A 22,784-nucleotide genomic window follows, 5' to 3' on the forward strand; every position below is an offset into this window, starting at 1 on the left:
AACTTTTTTATATTATTATTTATTTACATTCATTAACTCTCAAAATTTAGGTGCAGAACAAAAATTAGGATTCTATATCAATTAGTTTTCATGGGAAAACAAGATGGCCGGCGGCTTTTAACAATTACATGTACTTATGATTATATTTGCATTAAGAAACCCTGAAAGTATAGGCATATAACAAAAATCAGGATTATACATGATTTAATTTTCAATATATTAGAGAGACTTTTGATATTTTTCTTGGGGCCATATGGCTTAAAATGGCGCACTTAATTATCGAAGTTTCAATAACCGATTCCATTATCGATTCGGCCAAAATTGGGGCTTAGTGAATGAAACCATAATGTACAAAACACTAATGGTACATTGCATTTATTTTGAAAAGTTCCAGATTAAAAGCCTAACGTTTTGCAGCAACTCTATGTGGTACGTTAAATCAGTGCTGTTGTGTTCCTGTAGGTACTTCAGTACTTTGATTCTTTTTAGGTATCAAATCGCGACGGAAACAAAACTACTTTGATTGGTTGCAGATATCCTGCGTAGACTAATCAAATCCTTCGTTGCAAAAGAACTGGATGAAGGGTGAGATTACTTCCGGTCTTGTATTGTAAAGAGTAAAAAGTTGACTCGCAGTCCAGGTAAACAAAATAACGATGTCTGGCGACGAGAAGGGAGGCTTACAGTGGGCCATTCAAAATGGTGATATAGCACGCGTGAATGAACTTTTGAAACAGGTATGCATAACCCGCTTGTTATTTTTTCGATGAGTGGGCCGATTCAGACCACGGGCACGGTGAATCATCAGTGTATGGCAGACTTGAGTTTGTTATTCAGTAACATTGAACATGTCCAAATATAGACTTAGCAGGAGTTTAAATGTAATACGATGCATAGTTAAAGTGTTAATGTCCAATGCTCGGTTTTAACTGGAACAAGGACGTTAAGTCCCATCAACCAATCGAAGTTAACTTGTCAGTTCTAAATATAGGATCCGCCAATATTGACGATTACAGAAAAAATGTGTACAGATCAATCATGATCACTTAGTCAGGGTTTTTACAGCATAATATATAAAAGGAATAACCCTGTAATAAAACTGGTTGATCATGTTTTCCACTTAAGACTTTTTATAACTATAACATCTGAAACACATTTCTCGATACTGTGTTATTTAGTACTTGTGACTCGATAGACATACACATGTAGTATGAGTTGTTATCATTGATGTGTTTGTCATCAAAGAGACAGGTCTCCACCACAGGGGGCCAACTCAATGGAAATGGATGTTGTCATACATTTTTTGTAAAAGGAATAACCCTGTAATAAAACTAAAATACATTTTTTGTATTTGGAGGATGGACTGATGAGTATATATGACAGACCTTTGGATATTTTCCAAAAAATATGAGATTTGAAAAATTATTTAAAAATCGGGATATTTACTATAAAACAGAGAAAGGGACGACAGTCGCCATATTGGATTTTTTACCCCCACCTCGATTAAAGTTAATTTTTTCACAATAGTATACCTTTTTTCCTAGAGTCATAGTCACGCATCAGTCCTCCGATAATCCATAATCACACACATACCATGCAAAAGCATATAAACGATGTCTATATAGTCAAACGCAATATTTTAATCCAAAATTACCGGCGCTTTCTGACTTGTGACATCGAAAGCAACGCTCTAGTGAAGAGCGATTAGAGTGACTTCCCCTGCAATGTAATTCAATGGGTTTAGTCAGAGGTATTCCGATACGTATTAATATTCAAATTTTCCGCGAAAACAAACGTATCGGAATATCTCTGATTAAACCCATTGAATTAGACTGCAGGGGAAGTCACTCTAGTCGCTCTTTACTAGGACGTTGCTTTCGATGTCACAAGTCAGAAAGCGCCGGTAATTTTGGATTAAAATATTGCGTTTGACTATATAGACATCGTTTATATGCTTTTGCATGGTATGTGTGTGATTATGGATTATCGGAGGACTGATGCGTGACTATGACTCTAGGAAAAAAGGTATACTATTGTGAAAAAATTAACTTTAATCGAGGTGGGGGTAAAAAATCCAATATGGCGACTGTCGTCCCTTTCTCTGTTTTATAGTAAATATCCCGATTTAAAAAAAAAATCAAATCTCGTATTTTTTAAAAAAAATCACATGACTGTCATATATACTCATCAGTCCATCCACCAAATACAAAAATGAATGACAACATCCATTTTCATTGAGTTGGCCCCCTGTGGTCTCCACCCCATTATAAGCGCCCCTCCACCTTTATGAATAAGGAGTTGAAGTTTTATAAACATCCCCATCTCATGGATTTAACAATATTATACAAAATGCAATGCTTAGAACATCAGCATTATATCCCATATTACACAAACTTGTAAGTCTTTTACATGTGAAATTGTGAATCATAATAATGTAATAATATGTGTGGGAATAAAGATCACTCGCCTCATATGGTGTTTATTATTTTAGTGTATGTACCATAATGGCTTTTGTCCCTTTCACTGTTTCAATCTGATTGATGTGACACCGGTAGGGTAGGATATAAACATTCCACTCGTGTTTCCGGTTGAGTATTATTATAGCGGCTATCGTTTGTATCCTGGGCAATCAAGGTTAAAAACTTGGTGCTTACACTTGAGACTACTGGATATTGGTGAGTTGCCGGAAGAGGTTCCGCACTCACTGCGCATATGCAATACGGTTGGACCAATTAGAATGTATGTGCGACGCCGCATATCGTACCATGGGGAAAGGATCATAAAAGGGGCTGCTCAGCTAAATTGGACGACTTGCATGGCCGGATAACCGGCCAACACCCAGGGGGAGATACCTTGGCTTCCCTACCAGGTGCTGACAACAGTTGCCACAGCACACATACGTTAGGACACTTACAATGTTAACATAGTTTAGGGAGTGGAGCTGTTGTGGAGTTCGTTAGGAGGAGGGAGACTGGAGGGATTAGGAAGGGGTGTTGGTCATTAGCTAGGCTCTCGGCAGGAACTTGTGGGGGCTAGTGTTATCGTTAGGTACTCTCTGTAAATACTTCTATTCTCTACTCTTACTTTGTTATTGTTTACCTGTATATTATCTATTACGTAGTATAATAAATCTCCATTTAACTTTTTACAATGTGTTTGTTGACATGTAATTAAATTGCTCCACCACATTCTTATGAACTTGGGGTTGAGCTGTATGTAACCAGCTTACTGCAGCTGTGTGTGCGTGTGTCTACTCACAGGATTCGTTTGCTGACTGGTGTCGGGGGATTGTAAATAAAAACTAAATGATCACAACGTTTGGGAACTGACGTCCCCTCGATGCTTGTCTCGGGAGTGGGGACCCGCTATTACGTTAGTATTTTTAGGGTGAGACTAGCGATTGTTAAATTGTAAAAGTGACTTTTTGTTGAAAAGACTTAAAATGAATTGCAGCAAATAGGTAAAAAGTACAAATACAGTTTACATATATTTTATATGCAGGATCTCTCAAGTTTATGTTTTTCCATTCCAACTGTTACACACATATGCTTTCCCTTGCCCATGCTATATCCACAGGAGTTTGACGTTCTGTCAATAATATATACAAAAAATATATTAAAAAATAGTATGTAGGGGTATTTTTTTATATATATATTTTTACTATATATTATTGACAGAACGTCATTCCCGGCGTTGATACTGGACTGAAGAAAAAAAAATTACATTTCAAAGGTTTATACATTTCAATCATCCAAACAAACAATTGATAATAATCATTTTTTCCTAGGGTGCTGATGTGAATGAAGTAACAAATTCTAGAACTCCTCTACATTTTGCTGCAGACTATGGGCAGTGTGAGGTCATAAAAATACTACTAGAAAAAGGTGCAGATATTAACGTAAGTTGTTTTTATGTTTTATATAAGATGCTATTAAAGACAGTGGTATCAACAATCAAATTTACTACTATAATAGCAGCTGATCATGGAAAGACACCTAGACAATAGGGAAGACATATAGACAATAGGGTAGATATATAGACAATAGGGTAGACATATAGACAAAAGGGTAGACATATAGACAAAAGGGTAGACATATAGACAATAGGGTAGACATATAGACAATAGGGTAGACAGAGACAATAGGGTAGACATATAGACAATAGGGTAGACATATAGACAATAGGGTAGACATATAGATAAAAGGGTAGACATATAGACAATAGGGAAGACATATAGACAATAGGGTAGACATATAGACAATAGGGTAGACATATAGACAATAGGATAGACATAAAGACAATAGGGTAGACATAGACAATAGGGTAGACTTATAGACAGTAGAGTATACATATTATAGACAATATGGAAGACAAATGGACAATAGGGAACACATATAGACTATAGGGTAGACAGAGACAATAGGGTAGACATATAGACAATAGGGTAGACATATAGACAATAGGGTAGACATATAGACAATAGGGTAGACATATAGACAATAGGGTAGACATATAGACAAAAGGGTAGACATATAGACAATAGGGAAGACATATAAGATAATAGGGTAGATATATAGACAATAGGGTAGACATATAGACAATAGGGTAGACATATAGACAATAGGGTAGACATATAGACAATAGGGTAGACATATAGACAATAGGGTAGACATATAGATAAAAGGGTAGACATATAGACAAAGGGAAGACATATAGACAATAGGGTAGTAGTAGACATATAGACAATAGGGTAGACATATAGACAATAGGGTAGACATATAGACAATAGGGTAGACATATAGACAATAGGGTAGACATATAGACAATAGGGGTAGAATAGTAACATATAGACAATAGGGTAGACATATAGACAATAGGGTAGACATATAGACAATAGGGTAGACATATAGACAATAGGGTAGACATATAGACAATAGGGTAGACATATAGACAATAGGGTAGACATATAGACAATAGGGTAGACATATAGACAATAGGGTAGACATATAGACAATAGGGTAGACATATAGACAATAGGGTAGACATATAGACAATAGGGTAGACATATAGACAATAGGGTAGACATGTAGACATATAGACAATAGGGTAGACATATAGACAATAGGGTAGACATATAGACAATAGGGTAGACATATAGACAATAGGGTAGACATATAGACAATAGGGTAGACATATAGACAAAGGGGTAGACATATAGACAATAGGGTAGACATATAGACAATAGGGTAGACATAGACAATAGGGTAGACATATAGACAATAGGGTAGACATATAGACAATAGGGTAGACATATAGACAATAGGGTAGACATATAGACAATAGGGTAGACATATAGACAAAAGGGTAGACATATAGACAATAGGGTAGACATATAAGATAATAGGGTAGATATATAGACAATAGGGTAGACATATAGACAATAGGGTAGACATATAGACAATAGGGTAGACAGAGACAATAGGGTAGACATAGAGACAATAGGGTAGACATATAGACAATAGGGTAGACATATAGACAATAGGGTAGATATATAGACAATAGGGTAGACATATAGACAATAGGGTAGACATATAGACAATAGGGTAGACATATAGACAATAGGGTAGACATATAGACAATAGGGTAGACATATAGACAATAGGGTAGACATATAGACAATAGGGTAGACATATAGACAATAGGGTAGACATATAGACAATAGGGTAGACATATAGACAATAGGGTAGACATATAGACAATAGGGTAGACATATAGACAATAGGGTAGACATATAGACAATAGGGTAGACATATAGACAATAGGGTAGACATATAGACAATAGGGTAGACATATAGACAATAGGGTAGACATATAGACAATAGGGTAGACATATAGACAATAGGTAGAAATAGACAATAGGGTAGACATATAGACAATAGGGTAGACATATAGACAATAGGGTAGACATATAGACAATAGGGTAGACATATAGACAATAGGGTAGACATATAGACAATAGGGTAGACATATAGACAATAGGGTAGACATATAGACAATAGGGTAGACATATAGACAATAGGGTAGACATATAGACAATAGGGTAACATATAGACAATAGGGTAGACATATAGACAATAGGGTAGACATATAGACAATAGGGTAGACATATAGACAATAGGGTAGACATATAGACAATAGGGTAGACATATAGACAATAGGGTAGACATATAGACAATAGGGTAGACATATAGACAATAGGGTAGACATATAAGATAATAGGGTAGACATATAGACAATAGGGTAGACATATAGACAATAGGGTAGACATATAGACAATAGGGTAGACATGTAGACATATAGACAATAGGGTAGACATATAGACAATAGGGTAGACATATAGACAATAGGGTAGACATATAGACAATAGGGTAGACATATAGACAATAGGGTAGACATATAGACAATAGGGTAGACATATAGACAATAGGGTAGACATATAAGACAATAGGGTAGACATATAGACAATAGGGTAGACATATAGACAATAGGGTAGACATATAGACAATAGGGTAGACATATAGACAATAGGGTAGAAAATAGACAATAGGGTAGACATATAGACAATAGGGTAGACATATAGACAATAGGGTAGACATATAGACAATAGGGTAGACATATAGACAATAGGGTAGACATATAGACAATAGGGTAGACATATAGACAATAGGACATGTAGACATATAGACAAAAGGGTAGACATATAGACAATAGGGTAGAACATATAGACAATAGGGTAGACATATAGACAATAGGGTAGACATATAGACAATAGGGTAGACATATAGACAATAGGGTAGACATATAGACAATAGGGTAGACATATAGACAATAGGGTAGACATATAGACAATAGGGTAGACATATAGACAATAGGGTAGACATATAGACAATAGGGTAGACATATAGACAATAGGGTAGACATATAGACAATAGGGTAGACATATAGACAATAGGGTAGACATATAGACAATAGGGTAGACATATAGACAATAGGGTAGACATATAGACAATAGGGTAGACATATAGACAATAGGGTAGACATATAGACAATAGGGTAGACAATATAGACAATAGGGTAGACATATAGACAATAGGGTAGACATATAGACAATAGGGTAGACATATAGACAATAGGGTAGACATATAGACAATAGGGTAGACATATAGACAATAGGGTAGACATATAGACAATAGGGTAGACATATAGACAAAAGGGTAGACATATAGACAATAGGGTAGACATATAGACAATAGGGTAGACATATAGACAATAGGGTAGACATATAGACAATAGGGTAGACATATAGACAATAGGGTAGACATATAGACAATAGGGTAGACATAAATAGGGTAGACATATAGACAATAGGGTAGACATATAGACAATAGGGTAGACATATAGACAATAGGGTAGACATATAGACAATAGGGTAGACATATAGACAAAAGGGTAGAGACATATAGACAATAGGGTAACAAGACAATAGGGTAGACATATAGACAATAGGGTAGACATATAGACAATAGGGTAGACATATAGACAATAGGGTAGACAATAGGTAGACAATAGACAATAGGGTAGACATATAGACAATAGGGTAGACATATAGACAATAGGGTAGACATATAGACAATAGGGTAGACATATAGACAATAGGGGTAGACATATAGACAATAGGGTAGACATATAGACAATAGGGTAGACATATAGACAATAGGGTAGACTATAGACAATAGGGTAGACATATAGACAATAGGGTAGACATATAGACAATAGGTAGACATATAGACAATAGGGTAGACATATAGACAATAGGGTAGACATATAGACAATAGGGTAGACATATAGATATAGGGTAGACAAAGACAATAGGGTAGTAGACATATAGGACAATAGGGTAGACATATAGACAATAGGGTAGACATATAGACAATAGGGTAGACATATAGACAATAGGGTAGACATATAGACAATAGGGTAGTAGACATATAGACAATAGGGTAGACATATAGACAATAGGGTAGACATATAGACAATAGGGTAGACATATAGACAATAGGGATAGACATATAGACAATAGGGTAGACATAATAGACAATAGGGTAGACATAGACAATAGGGTAGACATATAGACAATAGGGTAGACATATAGACAATAGGGTAGACATATAGACAATAGGGTAGACATATAGACAATAGGGTAGACATATAGACAATAGGGTAGACATATAGACAATAGGGTAGACATATAGACAATAGGGTAGACATATAGACAATAGGGTAGACTATAGACAATAGGGTAGACATATAGACAATAGGGTAGACATATAGACAATAGGGTAGACATATAGACAATAGGGTAGACATATAGACAATAGGGTAGACATATAGACAATAGGGTAGACATATAGACAATAGGGTAGACATATAGACAAAGGTAGACATATAGACAATAGGGTAGACATATAGACAATAGGGTAGACATATAGACAATAGGGGTAGACATATAGACAATAGGGTAGACATATAGACAATAGGGTAGACATATAGACAATAGGGTAGACATATAGACAATAGGGTAGACATATAGACAATAGGGTAGACAGAGACAATAGGGTAGACATATAGACAATAGGGTAGACATATAGACAATAGGGTAGACATATAGACAATAGGGTAGACATATAGACAATAGGGTAGACATATAGACAATAGGGTAGACATATAGACAATAGGTAGACATATAGACAATAGGGTAGACATATAGACAATAGGGTAGACAATAGACAAAGGGTAGACATATAGACAATAGGGTAGACATATAGACAATAGGGTAGACATATAGACAATAGGGTAGACATATATAGACAATAGGGTAGACATATAGACAATAGGGTAGACATATAGACAATAGGGTAGACATATAGACAATAGGGTAGACATATAGACAATAGGGTAGACATATAGACAATAGGGTAGACATATAGACAATAGGGTAGACATATAGACAATAGGGTAGACATATAGACAATAGGGTAGACAATAGACAATAGGGTAGACATATAGACAATAGGGTAGACATATAGACAATAGGGTAGACATATAGACAATAGGGTAGACATATAGACAATAGGGTAGACATATAGACAATAGGGTAGACATATAGACAATAGGGTAGACATATAGACAATAGGGTAGACATATAGACAATAGGGTAGACATGTAGACAATAGGGTAGACATATAGACAATAGGGTAGACATATAGACAATAGGGTAGACATATAGACAATAGGGTAGACATATAGACAATAGGGTAGACATATAGACAATAGGGTAGACATATAGACAATAGGGTAGACATATAGACAATAGGGTAGACATATAGACAATAGGGTAGACATATAGACAATAGGGTAGACATAGACAATAGGGTAGACATATAGACAATAGGGTAGACATATAGACAATAGGGTAGATATATAGACAAAAGGGTAGACATATAGACAATAGGGTAGACATATAGACAATAGGGTAGACATATAGACAATAGGGTAGACATATAGACAATAGGGTAGACATATAGACAATAGGGTAGACATATAGACAATAGGGTAGACATATAGACAATAGGGTAGACATATAGACAATAGGGTAGACATATAAGATAATAGGGTAGACATATAGACAATAGGGTAGACATATAGACAATAGGGTAGACATATAGACAATAGGGTAGACATATAGACAATAGGGTAGACATGTAGACATATAGACAATAGGGTAGACATATAGACAATAGGGTAGACATATAGACAATAGGGTAGACATATAGACAATAGGGTAGACATATAGACAATAGGGTAGACATATAGACAATAGGGTAGACATATAGACAATAGGGTAGACATTAGACAATAGGGTAGACATATAGACAATAGGGTAGACATATAGACAATAGGGTAGACATATAGACAATAGGGTAGACATATAGACAATAGGGTAGACATATAGACAATAGGGTAGACATATAGACAATAGGGTAGACATATAGACAATAGGGTAGACATATAGACAATAGGGTAGACATATAGACAATAGGGTAGACATATAGACAATAGGGTAGACATATAGACAATAGGGTAGACATATAGACAATAGGGTAGACATATAGACAATAGGGTAGACATGTAGACAATAGGGTAGACATATAGACAATAGGGTAGACATATAGACAATAGGGTAGACATATAGACAATAGTAGACATATAGGGAGACCAATAGGGTAGACATATAGACAATAGGGTAGACATATAGACAATAGGGTAGACATATAGACAATAGGGTAGACATATAGACAATAGGGTAGACATATAGACAATAGGGTAGACATATAAGACAATAGGGTAGACATATAGACAATAGGGTAGACTATAGACAATGGGTAGACATATAGACAATAGGGTAGACATAAAGACAATAGGGTAGACATATAGACAATAGGGTAGACATGTAGACATATAGACAATAGGGTAGACATATAGACAATAGGGTAGACATAAAGACAATAGGGTAGACATATAGACAAAAGGGTAGACATATAGACAATAGGGAAGACATATAGACAATAGGGTAGACATATAGACAATAGGGTAGACATATAGACAATAGGGTAGACATATAGACAATAGGGTAGACATATAGACAATAGGGTAGACATATAGACAATAGGGTAGACATATAGACAATAGGGTAGACAATAGACAATAGGGTAGACATATAGACAATAGGGTAGACATATAGACAATAGGGTAGACATATAGACAATAGGGTAGACATATAGACAATAGGGTAGACATATAGACAATAGGGTAGACATATAGACAATAGGGTAGACATATAGACAATAGGGTAGACATATAGACAATAGGGTAGACATATAGACAATAGGGTAGACATATAGACAATAGGGTAGACATATAGACAATAGGGTAGACATATAGACAATAGGGTAGACATATAGACAATAGGGTAGACAAATAGACAATAGGGTAGACATATAGACAATAGGGTAGACATATAGACAATAGGGTAGACATATAGACAATAGGGTAGACATATAGACAATAGGGTAGACATATAAGACAATAGGGTAGACATATAGACAATAGGGTAGACATATAGACAATAGGGTAGACATATAGACAATAGGGTAGACATATAGACAATAGGGTAGACATATAGACAATAGGGTAGACATATAGACAATAGGGTAGACATATAGACAATAGGGTAGACATATAGACAATAGGGTAGACATATAGACAATAGGGTAGACATATAGACAATAGGGTAGACATATAGACAATAGGGTAGACAATAGACAATAGGGTAGACATATAGACAATAGGGTAGACATATAGACAATAGGGTAGACATATAGACAATAGGGTAGACATATAGACAATAGGGTAGACATATAGACAATAGGGTAGACATATAGACAATAGGGTAGACATATAGACAATAGGGTAGACATATAGACAATAGGGTAGACATATAGACAATAGGGTAGACATATAGACAATAGGGTAGACATATAGACAATAGGGTAGACATAGACAATAGGGTAGACATATAGACAATAGGGTAGACATATAGACAATAGGGTAGAATAGACAATATAGACAGTAGGGTAGACATATAGACAATAGGGTAGACATATAGACAATAGGGTAGACATATAGACAATAGGGTAGACATATAGACAATAGGGTAGACATATAGACAATAGGGTAGACATATAGACAATAGGGTAGACAAGACAATAGGGTAGACAATAGACAATAGGGTAGACATATAGACAATAGGGTAGACTAGACAATAGGGTAGACATATAGGGTAGACAAGACAATAGGGTAGACATATAGACAATAGGGTAGACAATAGGGTAGACATAGACAATAGGGTAGACATATAGACAATAGGGTAGACTATATAGACAATAGCATAGGTAGACATATAGACAATAGGGTAGGACATATAGACAATAGGGTAGACATATAGACAATATAGACACATAGACAATAGGGTAGACATATATAGACAATAGGGTAGACATATAGACAATAGGGTAGACATAAGACAATAGGGTAGACATAGACAATAGGGTAGACATATAGACAGTAGAGTATACATATTATAGACAATATGGAAGACAAATGGACAATAGGGTAACACATATAGACTATAGGGTAGACAGAGACAATAGGGTAGACATATAGACAATAGGGTAGACATATAGACAATAGGATAGACATAGAGACAATAGGGTAGTTATATAGACAAAGGAGTAGACAATATAGACAATAGGTAGACATATAGACAATAGGGTAGACATATAGACAATAGGGTAGACATATAGACAATAGGGTAGACATATAGACAATAGGGTAGACATATAGACAATAGGGTAGACATATAGACAATAGGGTAGACATATAGACAATAGGGTAGACATATAGACAATAGGGTAGACATATAGACAATAGGGTAGACATATAGACAATAGGGTAGACATATAGACAATAGGGTAGACATATAGACAATAGGGTAGACATATAGACAATAGGGTAGACAGAGACAATAGGGTAGACATATAGACAATAGGGTAGACATAGACAATAGGGTAGACATATAGACAATAGGGTAGACATAGACAATAGGGTAGACTTATAGACAATAGGGTAGACATATAGACAATAGGGTAGACATATAGACAATAGGGTAGACATATAGACAATAGGGTAGACATATAGACAATAGGGTAGACATATAGACAATAGGGTAGACATATAGACAATAGGGTAGACATATAGACAATAGGGTAGACATATAGACAATAGGATAGACATAAAGACAATAGGGTAGACATAGACAATAGGGTAGACTTATAGACAGTAGAGTATACATATTATAGACAATATGGAAGACAAATGGACAATAGGGAACACATATAGACTATAGGGTAGACAGAGACAATAGGGTAGACATATAGACAATAGGGTAGACATATAGACAATAGGATAGACATAGAGACAATAGGGTAGATATATAGACAAAAGAGTAGACATATAGACAATAGGGTAGACATATAGACAATAGGGTAGACATATAGACAATAGGGTAGACATATAGACAATAGGGTAGACATATAGACAATAGGGTAGACAGAGACAATAGGGTAGACATATAGACAATAGGGTAGACATATAGACAATAGGATAGACATAGAGACAATAGGGTAGATATATAGACAAAAGAGTAGACATATAGACAATATGGTAGACATATAGACAATATGGTAGACATATAGACAATAGGGTAGACAGAGACAATAGGGTAGACATATAGATAAAAGGGTAGACATATAGACAATAGGGTAGACATAAAGACAAAAGGATAGAAATATAGACAATAGGATAGACATAGAGACAATAGGGTAGACAGAGACAATAGGGTAGACAGAGACAATAGGGTAGACTTATAGACAGTAGAGTATACATATTATAGACAATATGGAAGAGAAATGGACAATAGGGAACACATATAGACAATAGGGTAGACAATAGGGCAGAAATATAGACAATATGGTAGACATATAGACAATAGGGTAAACATAGACAATATGGGTAGACACATAGACACTTGATTTGGTAGACATATAGACAATTGGTTGGGGAAACTTATAGGCAATTTGATGGGGAGACACATAGCCATTTGGTTGAGGAGACACATAGATAATTAGTTTTGGAGACCCATAGACAGTTGGTTGGTTAGACACATAGACAATTGGTTGGTTAGACACATAGACAGTTGGTTGGTTAGACATATAGACAGTGGGTTGGGGAGACACAGATCTAGAGACAGTTGGTTGGTTAGACATATAGACAGTGGGTTGGTTAGACATATAGACAGTGGGTTGGGGAGACACAGATCTAGAGACAGTTGGTTGGGGAGACACATAGAACATTTATTAGATAGATACATAGAACATTCATTTCCTCTTGTGGTTTCCTTCATGCAGATATTCTCTGCCATTTATAACAATGACTTTAACTTGAAATACTGTTTAGAATATTTGTTCACGTCCGATTATATACACATTTTATTTTCTTATATTTTCAAAAATTTGACATACTATATAGTTTCATATTTTTAGTCCACCATCATCAGACTTTAGGCTACTCAAATTACGTTTGTCCGTGGTCTGTGGTCCGTCTGTCCTTCCGTCCATTAACAATTCTTGTTATCACAATTCCTCAAAAACTGCTTAAGGGATCTTTCTCAAATTTCATATGTATGTTCCCCTAGAGCCTTAGTTATGCATATTGCATTTTAGGAAAAATCTGTCAAAAAGATGGCCTCCAGGCAGCCATATTGGCTTTTGATAGTTAAAGTTTGATATCACTATTTCTCAAAAAGTAATGAAGGGATCATTCTCACATTTCATTTGTAGGTTCCCCTTGGACCCTAGTTGTGCATACTGACTTTTGGGACTGACCAGTCAACAAGATGGCTGACTGGTCGCCATCTTGAATAATGATAGTTGAAGTTTGTTACCACTATTTCTCAGAATGTACTGCAATGATCTGCCTCAAATTCCATATGTAGGATCCCCTTGGGCCCTAGTTGTACATAGTACATTTTTGACTGATCGATCAACAAGATGGCCTGCAAGCCGCCATCTTGGATTTTGATAGTTGATAGTTTAAAAAGTAGAGAAAAGATCCATCTGACAATTGTCAGACATAGATCAATCTTTGGTGGGTGCCAAGATCCCTATGGGATATCTCTGGTACATTTATACATCCCATCAGGTTTTCATCATACATACACTTTTTTGATGAGAATTCCAGCAGTATTACACACAATAGGTCACTTGTTATTGTATAGTATTGCTGTTTTAGGCACCAGATAAATATGACATAACTCCCTTGTTGGCAGCGATATTTGAAGAACACACAGAATGTGTGGAACTGTTAATAAAAGAGGTAAGTATAGTGTTATCAAGAAATGTGTTGAATTGTTAGTAAAAGGTGAGAGTATATTGTTATCTACCAGTAATTGTCACTCACCTGCGACTATTTTATTGTGAAATATGTAAAGGTCACTCTAAAACGATATTTGACATTGACACAACACTTGTGTCCTTTGTTGGGAGACCATTACAGGCTGTAAGGCCCCTAGTTTTTCAATCCTTTGTCGGGAGACCATTAAGACCCTTGTTTTTATGTCCTATGTCAGGAGACCATTCAGGCTCCTTGTTTTTGTATTCTATGTTAGGAGACCATTCAGGCCCCTTGTTTTTGTGTTCTATGTTGGGAGACAATTAAGGCCCCTTGTTTTTTGTGTCCTATGTCAGGAGACCATTCAGGCCCCTTGTTTTTTGTGTTCTATGTCGGGAGACCATTAAGGCCCCTTGTTTTTGTGTCCTATGTTAGGAGGACATTAAGGCCCCTTGTTTTTTGTGTCCTATGTTAGGAGACCATTAAGGCCCCTTGTTTTTGTGTTCTATGTCAGGAGACCATTAAGGCCCCTTGTTTTTGTGTTCTATGTTAGGAGACCATTCAGGCCCCTTGTTTTTGTGTTCTATGTTAGGAGACCATTAAGGCCCCTTGTTTTTGTGTTCTATGTCAGGAGACCATTTAGACCCCTTGTTTTTGTGTCCTATGTCAGGAGACCATTCAGGCCCCTTGTTTTTGTGTCCTATGTCAGGAGACCATTCAGGCCCCTTGTTTTTGTGTCCTATGTCAGGAGACCATTTAGACCCCTTGTTTTTGTGTCCTATGTCAGGAGACCATTCAGGCCCCTTGTTAGGTCATCTGACCCGCAGGATCAGGATGACCTATAGTCATCATGTTTCGTCCGTCATCGTCCGCCGTGCGCCGTGCGCCGTGCGCCGTACGTTAACTTTTCACATTTTGAGCTTCTTCTCAAGTTCTACCAGTGCCATTTAGCTGAAACTTACATGAAATGATCCTGACATGGTCCCGACAAAGTGTTGTTATTTTTTAGGTTGATCCGAAATCCAAGATGGCCGCCACAGCCGCCATCTTGAAAACACATTTTGAACTTCTTCTCAAGTTCTACCGGTGCGATTTGGCTGAAACTTGCATGAAATGATCCTGACATGGTCCCGATCAAGTGTTGTTATTATTCGGGTTGATCCGAAATCCAAGATGGCCGCCACAGCAGCCATCTTGAAAACACATTTTGAACTTCTTCTCAAGTTCTACCAGTGCAATTTGGCTGAAACTTGCATGAAATGATCCTGACATGGACCCGACAAAGTGTTGTTATTTTTTGGGTAGATTCGAAATCCAAGATGGCCGCCACAGCAGCCATCTTGAAAACACATTTTGAACTTCTTCTCAAGTTCTACCGGTGCGATTTGGCTGAAACTTGCATGAAATGATCCTGACATGGTCCTGACAAAGTGTTGTTATTTTTTGGGTCGATCCGAAATTCAAGATGGCCGCCACAGCCGCCATCTTGAAAACACATTTTGAACTTCTTCTCAAGTTCTACCGGTGCGATTTGGTTGAAACTTGCATGAAATGATCCTGACATGGTCCCGACAATGTGTTGTTATTTTTCGGGTCGATCCTAAATACAAGATGGCCGCCACAGACGCCATCTTGAAAACACATTTTGAACTTCTCAAGTTCTAACGGTGCGATTTGGCTGAAACTTGCATGAAATGATCCTGACATGGTCTCAACAAAGTATTGTTACATTTCTGGTTGATCCCAAATCGAAGATGGCTACAATGACACTATATCTAATTAATTTCCTATATGTTAAGGCCTTGGGCCTCTTGTTTAATTTTGTTGAAAAAAAATTGAAAATGATCCTGACATAGTCCTGACAAAGTGACACCTTATATAATTAATTTTACTAATGCCAAGGTAGTCAGATGACTGTTAAGGCCCTTTGGGCCTCTTGTTTTTGTGTCCTATGTCAGGAGACCATTCAGGTCTCTTGTTTTTGTGTTCTATGTTAGGAGACCATTCAGGCCCCTTGTTTTTGTGTTCTATGTTAAGAGGACATTAAGACCCTTGTTTTTGTGTCCTATGTCAGGAGACCATTAAGGCCCCTTGTTTTTGTGTTCTATGTCAGGAGACCATTAAGGCCCCTTGTTTTTGTGTTCTATGTTAGGAGACCATTAAGGCCCCTTGTTTTTGTGTTCTATGTCAGGAGACCATTTAGACCCCTTGTTTTTGTGTCCTATGTCAGGAGACCATTCAGGCCCCTTGTTTTTGTGTCCTATGTCAGGAGACCATTAAGGCCCCTTGTGATTGTGTCCTATGTCGGGAGACCATTAAGAACCCTTGTTTTTGTGTTCTATGTTAGGAGACCATTCAGACCCCTTGTTTTGGTGTCCTATGACAGGAGACCATTCAGGCCCGTTGTGTTTGTGTCCTATGTCGGGAGACCATTAAGGACCCTTGTTTTTGTGTTCTATGTTAGGAGACCATTCAGGCCCGTTGTTTTTGTGTCCTATGTCAGGAGACCATTCAGGCCCCTTGTGTTTGTGTCCTATGTCGGGAGACCATTAAGAACCCTTGTTTTTGTGTTCTATGTTAGGAGACCATTCAGACCCCTTGTTTTGGTGTCCTATGACAGGAGACCATTCAGGCCCGTTGTGTTTGTGTCCTATGTCGGGAGACCATTAAGGACCCTTGTTTTTGTGTTCTATGTTAGGAGACCATTCAGGCCCGTTTGTTTTTGTGTCCTATGTCAGGAGACCATTCAGGCCCCTTGTGTTTGTGTCCTATGTCGGGAGACCATTAAGAACCCTTGTTTTTGTGTGTTCTATGTTAGGAGACCATTCAGGCCCCTTGTTTTTGTGTCCTATGTCAGGAGACCATTCAGGCCCCTTGTGTTTGTGTCCTATGTCGGGAGACCATTAAGGCCCATTGTTTTTGTGTTCTATGTTGGGAGACCATTAAGGCCTCTTCTTTTTGGTTCCTATGTCAGGAGACCATTCAGGCCCCTTGTTTTTGTATTCTATGTTGGGAGACCATTAAGGCCCCTTGTTTTTGTGTCCTATGTCAGGAGACCATTCAGGCCCTTTGTTTTTGTGTCCTATGTCAGGAGACCATTCAGGCCCCTTGTTTTTGTGTTCTATGTTGGGAGACCATTTAGGCCCCTTATTTTTGTGTTCTATGTTGGAAGACCATTCAGGCCCCTTGTTTTTTGTGTCCTATGTCAGGAGACCATTCAAGCCCCTTGTTTTTTTGTCCTTTGTCAGGAGACCATTAAGGCCCCTTGTTTTTGTGTTCTATGTTGGGGACCATTAAGGATCACTGTTTGTGCGTCCTATGTTAGGAGACCATTTAGGTATAAATGACCGATTATCATTTTAGTTTCTTCAACAACACAGTGACAGTAATTATAACAATTTTTCACTTTCCAGGGAGCATCAACGAATGGCAAGACACCTGATGGACAATCCTACTACGAAGCTGCAACAACTGATTCTATCAAAGCGATATTAAAAGGGGCGAGCTAATTTGTGTGTGAATGTCAGGTTTTGTCTGGTTGGAAAGTAGAACGTCTGGTTAGGATTGTCGGTCAAGCTTCAGTTTACAATCATTTTATACAAGTATTTTCTTTCCATTTTGTTATAATAATATATACAAATTATAATCTTTGATTGTTTTTTTTTTTTTACTCAAGTTCTATGACTTGTGTAGCCATTCTTCGATACGTCAAACAATTTTGTCGTAATTATGAATATTGAAATTAATATCTCATGTGTTTTGATAATGAAATAATAAATTCCTTTTCTGTAAACACTTTTGATATAATTTGAATTTATATGTTATACTTTGTCTTTTACAAAACATTTTTCCCAAGAATTGATTGCTGTAAAAAACAATGAAAAAATAATAATAATGTTGAGGTCAAGAATAGCAGGAGTATGATCAATTCACTTCCTGATGAGTCATTTTTATGTATTTTAGTCAGTTGTCTATAGTTTTCACTGACTTTAAAACTTTGTTTAATTAACTTATTATAGTCATCAAAATATAATAGTAAGAAATCTGTGCTTCTATTTTCATAACCATAGCAATAGTTTGTAAAATTTTATTAGTGCGATTAACTTATAAATGTTAAGATAATATCATTGCTAAGTAAGTGCTGCCTAGATTAAACTAGTCACAAAATTTGGATACTCCAACTGTTCTGGTTTCCCTTTTGAAATATACAAAAAGAAATTTCATGGCTTTATAATTTATTTTTTTGCATTGTACACTTCATATTATTTTATATAAACCAGCTTTTCTGTTCGGTCTACATTGTATCTGCCTCTGGTTCAAATCAAAGTCCTTATCACATGCATCATAAGATTCTTAAGGTTTTTTTATTTGAAATAATTGAAATGTTTTCCTGAAAACTTTATATCTGAACATTTATAACAAGAAACAGTCTGTTATGCCAAATAAAACTAGTGAGAGTGGATACGTTGAATGAAAAGCCAACTGTAATTGATCAAACCTTATAATTTTAAATGTCAGCTAGATATCTGATAATTCAAACCTGACTAAAATATTTTATTCTTTCGTATTTGATGTAACTTCTTGGTATTCAGTATGAAAACAAAGAATTGATAGGTATCCTAATCCCACATACTTGTGTAACTATATCAGGGTGTAAGATGAGGGACCAAGTTGGTTATGCAACATGGAGCGCAAGTAAAAGAATTCTGGGAACAAGTAGCTACCCCTATGTATATATATATAGACATCATACATCATGAGATCATGTTATTGTGGACAATTATTGTATAATTCCTGATAAAGTCGAGATTAATACAAAAAATCTTGATGTTATTGGTATTTAGATGAGATTGGTCATAGTATATATATACATCTGTATATATAATAAAAGTATGATATTAAAACAATGACTAACCGTAGTTTACCTCAGTGTTAGCAGGATGTACTAAAAGTTAGTGATAATAACAAGCTAAGATGTACAGGATGTGTTGAGATGTATTTACACGATATAGCTAATGCAACAGGACTAGTAGAAGATTTGCATGGATAGGTATTTGTATTGAATGTACATGTCAATGTAGTATACAAACCTTTTGGTGCTACTATGTATGTACAGTGTAAGTTAGATCGTAATACTCTGGATAACAAATAATTATAAAAACCTTAAAGTTCCAGGCATTGCAGTGCCTCCATATCCGTTTTATTATTAGCACAACATGTATGGAATCAATCAAACTTACACCTGCATTACAACAAGTGATATTAATCATAAAGATGTGTACCGTATTTGACCCAATAAGCTCGCAGGGCATGTAGAAATTGAAGCAAATAAGAGGTCACTTTATAGAAACAAATTTGAACTAGCCTTTCATAAAAGTATTCTACAAAGTAAACCATAAATCATTTTGCAAAAGAAATCTGTAAGGAAACCAACACAGTTTTCGTATTTTCAGTAGTTTTCGTATTTTCACTGTGCATTTAATTTGAAGTACGTGAAATTGATGTCTAAAAAGGAAGAGGGACGCTTATTGGATCGAATACAGTACTGTAGTTAATTTGTCTCTTAATTAATTATGGTGGATTTTATCCATTTCTTTTCACATAAACCTGTAGAAATTTGAATATTACAGTCTAAAGTCTAGAGTTGCATATCATTGCCTCAACTATTTAAAATACCTAAATCATTTCTTTACTTAATTTAGCCTCTTCCTTTAATATGGAAGTTCTTTTTAGCAGCAAGCTGAAGTGCTTAGTGAGTGGTAATAATGTAATGGATTTGGGAGGTGTCAAGACACTGTTTTGATATAAATTTGACCTTGGTAATTTGCTGGCAGATTTACTGGGGAACAGAAAACCAGGTTATTAATTTGTAAAACTATAAAGATATAAAAAGAAGCTTAAAAGGTGTTTATTGTTTGTAAAAATTTCTAATAAGATAAAATTTAAAGTGCTTGCTCAATTCTAGTTATAGAATTTATTTCCTGTCAGTATTTATGTCATTTGACTGTAATATGTTTTCAAACTGATTTATTTATACAGACAAGTGGAAATGAAAGAAAGCTTTGTAATATGCGAGATATTTTTCTGTAGGGTAGTTGGTAGAGAAATGGGAATGTGAAGATGTTGGTGCATGGTTAGTTTTGTGCTTAGTAAAATGAAGTGTTTATTGGGTTAATCAACATTGAGCAGATGTACAACGCTTGGAACAGTGTAAACATTTATAATAAATGTTATTTATAAGATTTGTAAATTTTTTGTTGTGTTTTATACCTTTATTAGGATATCTGACACAAAGGATAAGAATGACTTATAACGTGAACACTTGTGTAATGTGCACATTTTTTCTGTGCAAAAATAAAATTTGAAGTTGGGGGGCAGGTTACATCGATAGAGGAGGTTTGAAAATTTTACGGGGGAAAAATCTGTCCATTCTGAAGGGCTGACGATCTGTGAATGTTGAGGTACCTTTCTGTTTATGGTAGAACTTTCATTGTGTTTCGTCTATCCTTGTTGGCAGTCCATCTGTATACATTTCATTCAAATGACAACTTCTCGATGACATGATGGCTCAAAGTACTCATATACGGCCTGTAGCATACAGGGATGAATTAAGGACTACACCTAGTATGTTCAAAAGAATTACTTATAAATAACCTTCATTCAAGATTACAGGAAAAGGCTAAAAATCTTTACAGTACGTCGTAAACAACTTCTTGTCTATAACTAAGAGGCATAGAAACCTTAATTGTCTTGAGCCTGTAGCATGCTGGGATGAAGACCTATTGAGGCAGTTCAAATGAATGACTTTGACCGTCATTCATGGGCTGGGGGTCAAATTCTTTGAACGACTTTTTGTCAATTACTAAACGATTTCCCAATAAGTGAATGAAAGTCAGATATTGGGACTGTAACATGTTGGAAAAAGCATAATTTTGTTTATTCGAATAACCTTGACCTACTTTCAAGATTACAGTGGCCAAATATATAAGAAATTAACAACTTTTAAGAGTTCCTAATGCATCTTGTTAGCGGAAAAAAAGATTTTGAAACACATTAAAGTCTTCGACATTGTTTGCCACTACTGTATATTTTGATAATGTTGTATTGTGTCAAGTCATGTTTTCCAATCGACAGCAAGGATTCTTAATGTAGACAATGATACAACTTTTTAAACATTATTCAGATTAAAGCACAAGCTTTATAGATACATGTATGTATACGACTATACGTACACCTCTCTAGTACTGACAGCATAGAGGTGTGCTTATATCTATTGAGCCAAAACACTATGGTTCAAGGTACATTGTATTTGCTTTCTAGATAAAGGCTTAAGCGGCGTTTCTATGGGTATTTAAAAAGGTGATTTGTAAAATAGTTTTTCAATTAAAATAATAATCATATGATAAGGCAATAAAAAGAGATAACGTCACATACATAATGCTAACAGTTCAAAGCTTATCCTTAAAGTCCATTTCATCTACCAAGGATGGTGCATATACTCGACATAAAGACTTTTCTTGATTTAGAAAAAATATTCCCTTGAAAACTCTATGGAATCATATATACAAGAAAACATCCTCAATGTTTTCTGATACTCAAGGCTTCAGGCTGCTCGTCTTTGTTTGGGGAAAAGATCGGTTAGCAAATAATTTTGTTTT

The 22,784-nt window shown here is 35.9% G+C and overlaps 1 protein-coding gene across 1 annotated transcript; it reads left to right on the forward strand.

Moving 5' to 3' along the window:
• The first annotated feature begins 571 nt into the window (after positions 1 to 571).
• LOC138329571 (myotrophin-like) lies at positions 572 to 21,370 on the forward strand. The gene is made up of 4 exons (XM_069276652.1): positions 572 to 737; positions 3,788 to 3,898; positions 15,028 to 15,111; positions 18,540 to 21,370. Exons 1-4 carry the CDS (start codon positions 657 to 659, stop codon positions 18,633 to 18,635), a joined length of 372 nt encoding a protein of 123 aa, XP_069132753.1. The 5' UTR covers positions 572 to 656; the 3' UTR covers positions 18,636 to 21,370.
• Positions 21,371 to 22,784: the final 1,414 nt, after the last annotated feature.

Source organism: Argopecten irradians, chromosome 8 (genome assembly GCF_041381155.1).
Source record: "Argopecten irradians isolate NY chromosome 8, Ai_NY, whole genome shotgun sequence".
NCBI lineage: Eukaryota > Metazoa > Mollusca > Bivalvia > Pectinida > Pectinidae > Argopecten > Argopecten irradians.

Coding starts and splice junctions, on each gene's coding strand:
- LOC138329571 (XM_069276652.1), top strand. CDS start 657: ATGTCTGGCGACGAGAAGGGAGGCTTACAGTGGGCCATTCAAAATGGT. Junction 738..3,787: donor TGAATGAACTTTTGAAACAG/GTATGCATAACC, acceptor ATTTTTTCCTAG/GGTGCTGATGTGAATGAAGT. Junction 15,112..18,539: donor TGGAACTGTTAATAAAAGAG/GTAAGTATAGTG, acceptor TTCACTTTCCAG/GGAGCATCAACGAATGGCAA.